Source organism: Monodelphis domestica, chromosome X (assembly GCF_027887165.1).
Source record: "Monodelphis domestica isolate mMonDom1 chromosome X, mMonDom1.pri, whole genome shotgun sequence".
Lineage (NCBI taxonomy): Eukaryota > Metazoa > Chordata > Mammalia > Didelphimorphia > Didelphidae > Monodelphis > Monodelphis domestica.
Genome location: NC_077235.1, coordinates 61,603,615 through 61,615,883, shown reverse-complemented (window position 1 = coordinate 61,615,883; position 12,269 = coordinate 61,603,615). Strand labels below are relative to the sequence as shown.

Sequence of the window (12,269 nt, the reverse complement as noted above, 5' to 3'; positions counted from 1 at the left end):
AGGTTCTTCTAGCTCTAAATTCATGATCCTATGTTCCTAGGGTACTTACCTCCCTGGGCCTAAACTAGATGGCCCCCAAGGTCTCTAGTGACTCCGCAGCTCAGATCTCCTAAGTTGAAGGTTCTCTAAAGTCTTTTCCAGATCTCATATTTGATGAACTGACCAACGGTAAGCAGCAGGACAACTGTTTAGGAAAGGAGAAGGTCTCAGAAACAGAAATATCTTGTAGGCAGAGGATCAGTTTCATTCCCATGAGGCCCTGGGATTTTGCAATGAAGGTCAGGCCCATGTCATATTATTTTTAGTCGAAATACCTCAAGAGGAACAATAAGTATGTGACTTTAGTTTCTATTTCAAAATTTATTTATGTGAACATAATTTGTTCCTCTAAAAAAGACCAGGGGGGAAAACGCCCTTGAATTGAACGTAGCTTGCTTAAAAACAGAAGCCGGTTTCCATTTTCTAAGGGGCTCTCCCTGTTAATACCAAATCTCCAACAAGCAAATGCCCTAGCCCATGAGTTTAGGGCAGCTAGTTTTTAGCTTTAATTCTGACCCACTATTGGCACTAAGATTAGTGTGAGGACTCGGGGCTGGTAGCCAACATCTGCAACAAAATGCTAAAAAAGGAACCAGCCAGGCCAATGATGTCTAGAGATCCACACCCAGGGTGTTTCACATCCTGGGGAACCTGGTCATGGGCTCCATTTTTGAGCCCCCATTCTACATGTTGCAGACATGCCAGACCAAGAGGAATGGAAACAAAATCCAAAGAGTCTCAGTTTTCTTATCTTTAAGAGGGGAGGGCAGTCCTTGGTAGCACTAGCAGCCTTGCAAGGCTATTATGACGCAGAAATGACAAGGTGGGGATAAAAGCCCTAGGGTGAACCTAAGATGGTTGCAACATATGAAAGGCCCTCCTGACTCCAGGCCTGGAGTTCTAGAGCTGTCCCTGTCAAACTCTTAAGTAACCTAAGCATATCCCTAACATGCCAACTTGCAGAGATGTCTGTCTGCCCTGTTAAACAGAGTTTTCTCATTGGAGGTTTCCTACACCAATGGAGTCCCTAGACTGTTATTATGGCTATTCCTGTTATTATTGGCATGGCATAATAGATCATCCTCAAAACTAAGACTTGAATTCAATTATGCCTCTGACATGTCTTAGCAATATAATGCTGGGCAAATCACTTAACTTCACAGTGCAAGCATGAGCTCTTGAGACGAGAAATTCCAGAAAGGGTGTCCATTTACATTAGTGAAGGGAGTTTCTTCACCTGGGAGGTCCAGTCCAAATCGATCCGGACGTATTAGTTCTAGGTGGGATGGGAAAAGGTTACCTTTGAGTTGCTGATGAATGCCAGAACTCCATTCGAATTTGCTATCTGCCATTAGACAGCAAGTGCCTGTATTACTGTACTGCCTTCTCCCCTGCTTACCCATGATTCAAAAATCATTGACTGAACATCTGCTGTGTGATTGGTGGGCCTGCTGCAGGCTGGCTAGCAAAGAAGGGAAAGCCTCTAAACCTACAAACAGATTTCCTTCAAGCTAGCAGGCCCACGCTCCTAGTCCTGGAGCAGAGGCCAGCTAGCTGAATCTCAGTAGCTCCTGACACTAGCCCAGCCAGAAGCTGATCCCAGGATGTGTCATTCCGGCGGTGCTAGGGCTCCTTTCTTCCATCCACATGGCGCTACCTGTTGCTTGACTGACTGAGTAGGGGTTGGGGCGGTGGGAGTGATGGGAGGGCATTGAATGCATGCCTACTGCTCAGAGCCCAAGATGGAAGGCTGTTTGAAAAGGGAGGCCTTCCTGCTGTGCCAGCCTCAATTTATCCTCCCTCTGACTGCAGCGTACAATGACAGCATTCAAGATGAAAAGAATCTGGAGTGCCCTCCCGGGAAGTATTTCATCCAGGAGGGAGCAGAGGACAAAGAGAAGAAAGCCTGTCAGTTCAAGCGCTCATATCTGGGCAACTGCTCTGGGCTTGATGACCCAACATTTGGCTATTCTACCGGGCAACCTTGCGTCCTTTTGAAGATGAACCGGGTAAGGCCCACCCGTGGCCATGATGGCAAACCTATGGCAGGCAGACTCTGGTGGAGTTGCTCACTTTCCCCTCTCCACTTTGCCTGCTGACCTTTTCTCATCACCCAACACCCTGGTCAGCAGCCCAATGGGAGCCTTTTCTCCCTGCCCTATCTATGGTGGGGGCATAGCATACCATCTTTAAAAGGTTGGCCATCAGTGACCTATGGCGTGGTTTTTGCTGCTCTCAGAGAAGGCCCCTCAGTGAAAAAGGGAGGGAGCTCCAGGCCTCAGTCTACACACTCAATGGGCCCATGGCCCTTTGGACTGAAGGCAACCAGGCAGCACCACCAAAACAAATGCTGTCTTGGCTGCCACACATTCCACTCCTAGCCTCCATCATGTTTTTTTCTTTCTCTCAAAAATTTTTCCATGATAAATTCTGACACCGAATGCAACACTCCAACATGCTTCCAGTTGAAGACCCCACACCTTAAAATCCCTGCTGCTAAGCAGTTAAGTAAATAATATAAGCGTGACGAAGATAGAGCACACATAATAATATGGTTTGCAACATGATTTACACATGTTGTCTTGACCTTAAAAGGAAGCTAGGTGGAACAGTGGACAGTGCTGGACTGGGGGGGGGGGTTCTAAAAGATCTGAATTCAAATTTTGCCTCAGATTCTTAACTGTGTAATACTTGCCAAGTCATTTTACCTGACTGCCTCACTTTCCTCATCTGTTAAATGAGGATAATAAGCTAGTTGTGAGGCTCAGATTAGACATTTGTACCTTACCAAATCTTAAAATGCTATGCAAACGCTAGTGATTATTATTACAATTTCATTGAAAAACAGCATGGTAAGATACTTAGAAGACCCCAGACTTAGCTGTGTGACCCTGGGCAAGTCACTTAACCCCCATTGCCTAGCCTTTATCATTCTTCTGCTTTGGAATCAATACACTTTATCTATTCCAAGATGGAAGGTAAGGGTTTACAAAGAAAAGAAAACCCCAGAGAATCATCAAAGAATGGATAGATAACTTCAGTAAATGGATGACTTCAGGAGAGTAGTGCTCTACTGAGTACTAACAAAGACCAGAAGGAAATGAGAAATTCTACTCAAAATAATGTAAAACATATTCAATATTTGGGAGTTAGCTTATCAAAACACAAGTTTTAAGTTCCTAAAAATGCACCAAGATTTTTGGGAGAGGTAGGGATGTGGCTCAGTGGATAGAGCATCAGGCTTGGAGCCAGGAAGACCCGAGTTCAAAATCTGGCCTCAGACACTTCTGAGCTATGTGACTTCAGGCAAGTCACTTGACCTCTGATTGCCCGACAAACAGATCCAATGGATCAGGAAATAGAAAACCACTCCAGGATCCTTCCTAAGAAAGGCCCACAGATAACTCCCCTACAGAGAACATCTTATGCCCCCCACAACTATCAACTCCAAATAAATATAGACCTGACTATATAAAAGTCCATCCTATACAAAATTCGAGGAGCAGAGGAGGCACCGCCTTTCCTCATTATGGCTGGGGGAGAATTCTTAACAGCATGATGTCTGAGCTTCCTAGGAAGTTTGCACAAATATATCAGACCAAAAGCTGTCCCCCTCAAAGGTTATGAACAAATGATTCTCAAAAGAACTGCGCATGCTCAAAGGCCATGTGAAATCAGGCTCCCCCTGAGTGCAAATCAAAATGGCACTGACGATTCATCTCATACCTTGCAACTTGGCCAAAAGTGGGAAGCGTCTCTATTGAAGAGGCTGTGAGAATACACGGCTGGAGGGCTGTCATTTGGCCAGACTCTCCTGGATGATGATGAAATAAAACCTCCATCCGCACTGACCCAGCAATCCCCTGCCCGAGTATGTTCCCCAAAGAGGTTGAAGACAGAGAGAAAGGCATCATCCACACCCCAAAAGAGTTAGAGCAGCATTTCGGGTGGCAACAAGGGCTTGGAAACAAAGGAGGTGAGGAAAGAGAGGCCTGGACTCCTCTGAGCCTCTTTTTATTCTCCCTCCTTCTCTAGAGATCAGAGTTAACTATGTGCGTGTCTTGTACCCAACTAGACTAAAAACTCCCTGAGGGCAGGGACTCCAAGTTATTTCATCGTCACGCCTCCTCCAACACCAGACATAGGACCCCACGTATAGCAGGTTCACAACAAATGTTTACGAAATTGAAGTTCAATAAATAAAAGCTGCTTGTGGTTGTTGTTGCTTTAAACAGATTGTAGGCTTTCAGCCTGGCAACGGAGAACCTGTGAAGGTCAACTGCCATGTTCAGGTAATGTTTCTGCTTGATAGAGTTAGATGGAAGAAGTTGGCCCCATGTAGTACTAAAAGCCTCAGCGCATGGGGCATCTGGATACTACCCAGCATGCCCCACTCATCTGGGCCCAGCACATTTTAGGCCTGAAAAGACAGGCCTGGGGACGGCCATGGGAAATAAATCCATATTGCTGGGGCAAAGGAAGACCTGGGTCCCTTTGGAGCAAAATTAAGGAAGAGAAATCTGGATTATACCAATTACTCACTGAGCATGTTAAGCATTTGGGCTATACCATTGTTCCCTGGTTAATATTTTCTTTTTTAATTGAAAAAATGTTATGTAATTAATTTAGAATATTTTTCCATGTTCTTTCTCTCCTCTCCTGCCCCCGCCCCATGGCTGATGCACAATTCCTAGTTAATATTTTAGAAAGAGGCAGCATGGCATGGTGGATAGAGAACTGACTCTGTAGTTAGAAAGACCTGAGTTCAGGTCCTGCCACTGACACCCACTAGCTGTTTGACCCTGGGTGAATCATTTCCAGGGACCTGTGATCTTTTGTTTTAAAAAATTCTTTTTTTATGTCAGTTAAGATTTTTAAAATCCTCTCCCTGTGTCTTAGTATCAATTCTAAGATGGAAGAGATGTCAAGGCTAGGCTTTTGGGGTTAAATGACTTGTCTAGGGTCACCCAGCTAGGAAGTATCTGAGGCCAGGTTTGAACCCAGGTCTTCCCCACTCCAGATCTGGCTCTCTATCTCCTGTAGTATGTGTTAGCTTAAAGCTACCAAACAGGGCCCATCTGCATTGATGGCATGAATTTCTTCACCAGCACCCACTGTAGCATTGGTTCTCCAACTTTTTTGCACCCTTAAAAATGATTGAGGGGGGCAGCTGGGTAGCTCAGTGGATTGAGAGCCAGGCCTAGAGACAGGAGGTCTCAGGTTCAAATCTGGCCTCAGACACTTCCCAGCTGTGTGACCCTGGGCAAGTCACTTGACCCCCATTGCCTAGCCCTTCCCACTCTTCTGCCTTGGAACCAATACATAGGATTGATTCCAAAACGGAAGGTAAGGGTTTAAAAAATGATTGAGGACCTCTCCCCAGAGCCTTGTTCAGATGTATTCTAGCTGTCAACACTTACCATATCCAAAATGAAAATGTCTCGGCATTATTAGGAAAACAGAGACCTCCTGAATTCCAGGGTCCTCCTGGAAAGGGCCCCAGGAACCCCCAGAGATCTGCTCTGCTATATGTGCTCATCTGGGGCAAAGGGGGTAAACAGAGGGGCTGCCCAGCAACTGGGAAATGGCCACCAAAGTTATGCAGTATGAACGTGACCGAATATCACTGTGCTGGAAGAAATGATGAAAGGGATGGCTTCAGAGAAACCTGGGAAGCCTTGTAGGAAAGTATGCAAAATGAAAATAAGGGGCAGCTAGGTAGCAGAGTGCCAAGCCTGGAGTTAGGAGGAGCTGGGTTCAAATGTGACCTCAGACAGCTCCTACCTGTGTGACCCTGGGCAAGTCATTTAACTTCAGTTGCCTAGCGCTTGCTGTTCTTCTGTCTTAGAACTGATAATCAGACAGAAAATAAGGGCTATTTAACAAAGGGAACAGATGACAAAAGAGTTGGTTTCAGAGAAATGGGGGAAGACTTGCATGAATTTGTACAAAATGAAGCAAACAGAACCAGAACAGTTTCTATAATGATAGCATTAGCGTAATCGCCAAGGACTTCATGTGTATAATGGGTATTCTATTTCTTGCCTTCTCAGGGGGGAGGAGAGTCGTAGAAAAAGGGAGGGAGAGAACTTGGTAGCGAGAATAAAAAGGGGCTCAGAGAACCACCACTGAGAATTGCTGGCCTGACGGGCAGGGCACTAGACTTGGGACAAAGAACATCTGAGTTTAAGTCTTGCCCTACCAGGGCACTTATCAAATGTGACCTGGGACAAGTGGCTTTGCCTCTACCTCCCCGTCTGAGGTCCCTTCTAGCTTTAGGGAGATCTAGGATCCTTTGTGGGAACTAAGGCAAATGGATTACCCTTCTCATGACTCAGTTTCCTCAGTTATAAAATGAGGGGCTGTTGAACTAGATGGTCGCCGAGGTCCCTGCCAGATGCAGAGCTGGGGTTCACCATTCAGAAGCCAGTGTCCTTTTTGCTTCCTCCTCTCCAGAAAGGCAACAAGAGTGATCTCAAGTCTATGCAATTCTATCCAGAAGCTGGCACATTTGACCTCAGTTACTACCCCTACTATGGCAAGCTCACTCATGTAAGTATCATTCCTAGTCCTGTTCCTGGCTCCCTGGAATTGCTAACCTACATCTGATGTCTGTGGGAGAAATAGAGCAAGGCTCTCTCTCTCTCTCTCTCTCACTTCCTTTCTTCCTCCTCCCCCTCCTTTCTTCTTCCTCTTCCTCTCCTCCTTCCTTCTCTGTCTCTGTCTCTGTCTCTGTCTCTGTCTCTGTCTCTCCCCTTTTGCCCAATTCAATTCTATGAGCATTTGTTAAGCTGACCTCAAAAAGCTTCCATACTTTTGGAGGGGGAACAACATGTCCATACATCTGAAAATACAAAACAAGGTCAAGAGAATAATTGGAATTTGAGGAGAGGGAAGCACTAGCACCTGGGAGAATAAGGCAAGGCCTTGTGGGAAGTAGCACTTGAGTTGAAACTTGAAGGGATCTAGAGGGAAAGTAAGCTAGGCAGGAGGTACAGCTTGGGCAAAGGAAGGATGGCAAGAGATAGAATGTTGTGTTCACAGAAAAACAAGTTGTTGTGAAACTGGTCTTCAAAGATAGGTCCGAGCTAGGTTGTGAAGGGTTTTATGATGTCCAACAGGGCAGTCTGTACTTGAGTCAAGAGGCAATGGGTACCCATGGGAGCTTCTTGGGGTGGGGGTGTGGAGTGACAAGACTGTGCTTTGGAGAAATCTCTTTGGCAGCTAGATTGGAGAGAGGAGAGAGGAGAGACGAAGCATCCAAGCACGTTTTGGAGGTCATTGCAATAATTCAAATGGGAGACAAGGGGGCCCTGACGTTGGGTGTCGGTGATATAAGCACTGAGGAGACCGAAGAGTGGATGTAGGAATGACAGGCCTTAACAACTGGTTGGGTATGTGGGAGACCAGAAGGCTAGGTGCTCTTGCAAGAAATAGGGTAGCTCAGAAGAGGGGCAGTGAGCCCACACAAGGCCCACTCAACTGTTTCTTACCTGCTACGGCCAGATCAGGAGAGCCAAGTGCATTATGGGAGAGTGGCAGGATCCACCTAGGGCTCCCAAATTCCCCCACAAATAACTGAAAAGAATGGCTCTGAGGCCGGGCAGAGGGCCAGAAGCCATTGCTGGTCCCTGAGGGAAGAGATCTCTCCTGGAAGAAGGTCTGAGGGAAGCACTCAACTCCAAAGTAGGTGCTGGGTCCCTGAAAGTTCAGAGGCATATAGGTGGAGGCTTTATCAAGAGGAGGGGGAAGAAGGAAAGGGGCGGGCCCTCCACTAACACCCAATGAGCACACTAAGTCCTGGCTTTAGCTTCTGGTGGAGACACATATGGGTCCCTGGGGCTGGGGCCTCAGAGGGCAGGACTCTAGCAGCTGCTGTCTTGCTGAGGAGAGCAGAGTCCTACTGTGAGCTGGCCCTGAGAGGGTTTGAAGCAGCTGCCCTGTGGGACCACTTGAGGCCACTCATAGACCACAGGGATGCTGAGGGGCAGTGACCACAGGCCATCAGAAGAACAAGGAAGTCAGTGGCCCCCCAGGAGAGCTCAGGCAGTAGCACCCCCACCCCGAGGACCCGAGACCCACCGTAACATAAAGGTAACAGCCAAGGAACAGGCCAGTCCAAGGAGCAGCCACAAGGCAAAGCTCTCAGGTCAAGGAGAAAATACTAGAGGCAGCTAGAAAGAAACCATTGAAGTCTTGTGGAGCTACAAGATCCACCTAGGGGCATGGGATCCTCTAGTCCAAAGAGCAAAGGAGCCAAGTTTGCAACCAAGGATAACCTGCCCAGTAGTGCAGGGGCAGCAAAGTGCTTCACTGCTTAAGAGAGCCAGGCCCAGAGATGGAGTTCCTGCATTCAAATCTGGCCTCAGACACTTCCTAGCTGTGTGATCCTGAGCAAGTCACTTAACCCCCATTGCCAGTCCTTACTGCTCTTCTGCCTTGGAACCAATACACAGTATTGATTCCAAGATGGAAGGTGAGGGTTAAAAAAAGCTAATTGTAGCCCTGCAAGGAAAAAAAGTAGAGATTTAATGAATTAAAAGCCTTTCAGGTATTTTTAAAAGACCAGAACTGAACCGAAATTTGACCTTCAAGAATCAGGAGAAACATAAGAAGGTAAAGAAGAAAGTCCAAGTATATGGATTTAATAAAGTCAGACTGTTTACTTATATGGGAAAAGGAGATCAGAACTCAAGAATGCTATATAGCATCACTAGGGTAGTTGGAAAGTACATACACAGATAGAAGGCTCTGAGTTGAGTTGATTATGGCTTAAAAAAATAAATTTGGGCTGTGTGACCCTGGGCAAGTCACTTGACCCCCCTCCATTGCCTAGTCCTTACCACTCTTCTGCCTTGGAGACAATACACAGTATTGACTCCAAGATGGAAGGGGAGGATTTAAAAAAATAAAATAAAATTGGGTAGGCTGGGGTCAAATGAGGCAACAATCTCATAGAAAAGAAGCATGAATGGAAGAAGCATTACAGTGGAAGAGAAAAGGGGATGGAGGGCTGGTAGTGCTGGAACCTTATTCTCATTAGAAGGGTATAAAAATCTTAAGTGAGAGAGCAATAAAGCAAGGGGATAAAATAAGGGAGGGACGCTTAGAAGTTATCCCGATTGGGGGCAGCTAAGTGGCTCAGTGGATTGAGAACTAGGTCCAGACATGGGATCCAATCTGACCTCAGACACTTCCCAGCTGTGTGACCCTGGACAAGTCATTTAACCCCATTGCCTAGCCATTACCACTCTTCTGCCTTGGAACCAATACACAGTATTGATTCTAAGCCAGAAAATAAGGTGTTTTTTAAAGACATGCAGAATAGGGAGGCAGTGGTCAGACTTAAAATAAATACAATTAAATTGAGAAAAGAAAAAGCCACCAGGTTGTTAAAATGAAGGTCACTGGCACCTTTAGAGAGCATTTTCAGTAGAATGAGGAGCCTGAAGCCAGACGATTACAAAGGATTAAATTGTGAGGGGAGAGAAAGAAGGAGGAACCATCTGGCCATGAAGCCTCTGTCAGGGAGGGCAGGCCTAGGTAGATGCTCTGGCTGTCAATTAGTCAACATTTATTTTGTGCCTACTATGTGCCAGGCACTGTTCTACATTAGAGCACATTGGGCAGCTTGGGGCAGAGAGAAGACCATGGCGGGGCTGAATGAAGTCTTTGGGTCCCCAGAAGTAGAGGGCAAAGGGAATTGGAGCTGGCATTAGAAGATTCAGGTGGGCTCGGTTAGACCAAGGCCCAGTTTGGAACCCTCTGATTCTCACATCCCTTGGGTTTCCGTTAGAAGAAAAACACGATGCTGAAGTTCGGGGAAGGGGATAGGAGAGAATGGGGTTCCTCTCTTTGACTCGGATCACGCATTGTTGGGAAAATCGTCTTCACTAGAACCGAGGCTGCCACCTGATAATCCTACAATGCACTGGGGCATACAACAAAGTATCACATACCTGTTTAGACAGCTGGAGATTACTGAAGAAATTCTCAGTTATCTAAAACTGGATACCCTCCCTTCAGGCTAGAAATCTTTGTTTAAAGTGCCTGAGCTCATGAGAAGTGACGTGGCATGTTGTCTAGGAGTCATGAAGACCTAGGTTCACAACCTACTTCTAGTGGATGATCGTGGATAACTCACTGAAGCTCTCTGGGCCCCCTGTTTGTTCAGCTGTAAAATGGGAACACTATACTGGAGGACTTGTGAGGCCCCTTCTGGATCTACGGTTGACATCCTATGGTCTGATTGGGACTTTGGGACAGACCCTTCATTTGTTTCCTCTGAAACATAAGGAGGTTAGGCTCGATAGGCTCTGAGGTCTCTTCTAGCTCTAGGGCTTATTCTTTGTGTGACCTTTAGTAGGTCCCTTAACCCCGGCGAGCCTCAGTTTCCCCCTGTGTAAAATGAGGGGGCTGGACTCTAAGGTCCCTTGAAATTTTTGATCTAGGATGGATACCGTGACATTATTTCCCTGCCTCAGTAAGTGGAGTCTCTCCTCCTGCCTGCAGGTTAACTACACATCCCCACTGGTGGCGGTACACTTTACGGAAGTAAAGAAGAATCGGGCTGTGGGTGTGGAGTGTCAGCTGAAGGGCAAAAACATTCAAAACAACATCACCAATGACCGGTTCGTGGGCCGGGTCCTCTTCACGCTGAACATTGGCGGGTAGCTGCCCCTGCTTGGGTCCCCCCCAACCCCCTGAGTGTTCCCTCATATGCCACTGATAGCCACCAACCTCTCTCCCCTAGTGAGGACATGGTCACTGATCACTTAGGACAGAAAGTGCTCCCCGTTGCCTTGGTTTTTAAAAGGTCACCCTGGTGACCCACAAATGGACGTCCATTTCTTCCACTTAATAAAGCAAGAACCACTTGTGCTGTTGGCTATTGTACTATAACATCAACACAGGCACATACCAAACCCGGGATTACCTTGAAGGCTTTGTTTCTCTTTTGGCTCAAAATCCATGATGGGAAGCATGCTGGATCTGTCATTCGAGGACTCAGGTGCGAGTCTGGATCTATCACTCATTACCTACAAGACTTTTCCTCTTGGGACCTGTTTTGTCCTCTGTGATTTGAAAGGAATTAGTTGCTGGTCTCTTAGGAGCCTACATAAATTTCTTTCCCTTGATGGGCCTCAGTCTCTTCCTCTGTAAGGTGAAGAAGTTGGACTAGATGGCCTCTGAGGTCCCTTCTAGTTCTAGATCCCTAAAGGACATACGGGTGCCCCTGGGTAAATCAGCCCACCTACGTAGGGCTTCAGTCTCCTTTGTAAAATGTGGAGGTTGGACTAGCTTGTCTTGGAAGTCCTTTCCAGCTCCAGATCCCAGATCCTGTATGTGGCCCCTTCTCCTCCCTGGGCCTAGTTCCTCCTCTTATAAAATGAGGGGATTGATGGCCTCCGAGGTCCCTTCTAGTTCTAGATCCAATGTTCCTATGATCTCTAAGGCCTATTCCAGCTGGGACAAGGTTCTAGGGTTCTTTGTTTTCAGTGGGGAGGCCTGGAACATAAACCTAAACCAGTGTGCTGTCTGAAAGCTGGCTATCAAATTCTTGGGCCCCTGGGATTTGGGCCTTCCAGACAGCTGGTCCGCTGTGCTCCCCGATTAGGCAAAATAGGGGTGTCTGCGCTCCAGCACAAAACTTTGTAGCCAGAGGCTGCTAAATACTGAGCAGTGAGCAGATTTCTGCCTCTGCCATGTCCCGAGTCCCCAACCCTTTTCCAGTTGGCTCACAGTATCCCGATTCAGAGACTGGTATGGGCCATGGCACTCAGAGCACCAATGGACCACCCCTTATAGCTGGGCAGAAAAGGATAGTAGTGCCAGTCGAGGACTATCTGGGGCTGGAAGCTGAACCCTCAATCAGGACTTCCGTAGGGAAGGGCTTTCCCCAGCCAATAGCCCCCCCCCAGCTGGAAGATTTGAGGAGGGGGTTGGACTGGCAGCCTTGCAGTCTCCCAACTCCCTCTGGTCCCAGGAACCCAAATCAGGGCATAACAGCTGGCCCTTGGCTCTGGCCAACTCATGCTGATCCTAAAGCTCATTCTCCAGCTTGGGGATTATCTAGGCAGATCCTGGCTGCTTCTCTCCTTTCCTTCTACCACCAGCTGCCATTTCAGTTTCTCTGGCTGCCCCTGCCAGGTGGTGGGCTGAGTCTAGGAACAGGAGCCAGAGCCAGTCAGAAGAGATACTGTGCAGCAGCTGGAGCGGGAGGAAACACA

The 12,269-nt window shown here is 47.2% G+C and overlaps 1 protein-coding gene across 1 annotated transcript in view; it reads left to right on the top strand.

Moving 5' to 3' along the window:
• ATP1B4 (ATPase Na+/K+ transporting family member beta 4) overlaps positions 1 to 10,925 on the top strand; it is a 32,633-nt gene extending 21,708 nt beyond the window's left edge. The window contains exons 5-8 of the mRNA XM_007507134.3: positions 1,852 to 2,048; positions 4,275 to 4,331; positions 6,496 to 6,591; positions 10,552 to 10,925. Of these exons, the coding sequence (XP_007507196.2) occupies positions 1,852 to 2,048; positions 4,275 to 4,331; positions 6,496 to 6,591; positions 10,552 to 10,713 (512 nt within the window). The 3' untranslated portion in view covers positions 10,714 to 10,925. The remainder of the gene's footprint in view (positions 1 to 1,851; positions 2,049 to 4,274; positions 4,332 to 6,495; positions 6,592 to 10,551) is intronic.
• Positions 10,926 to 12,269: the final 1,344 nt, after the last annotated feature.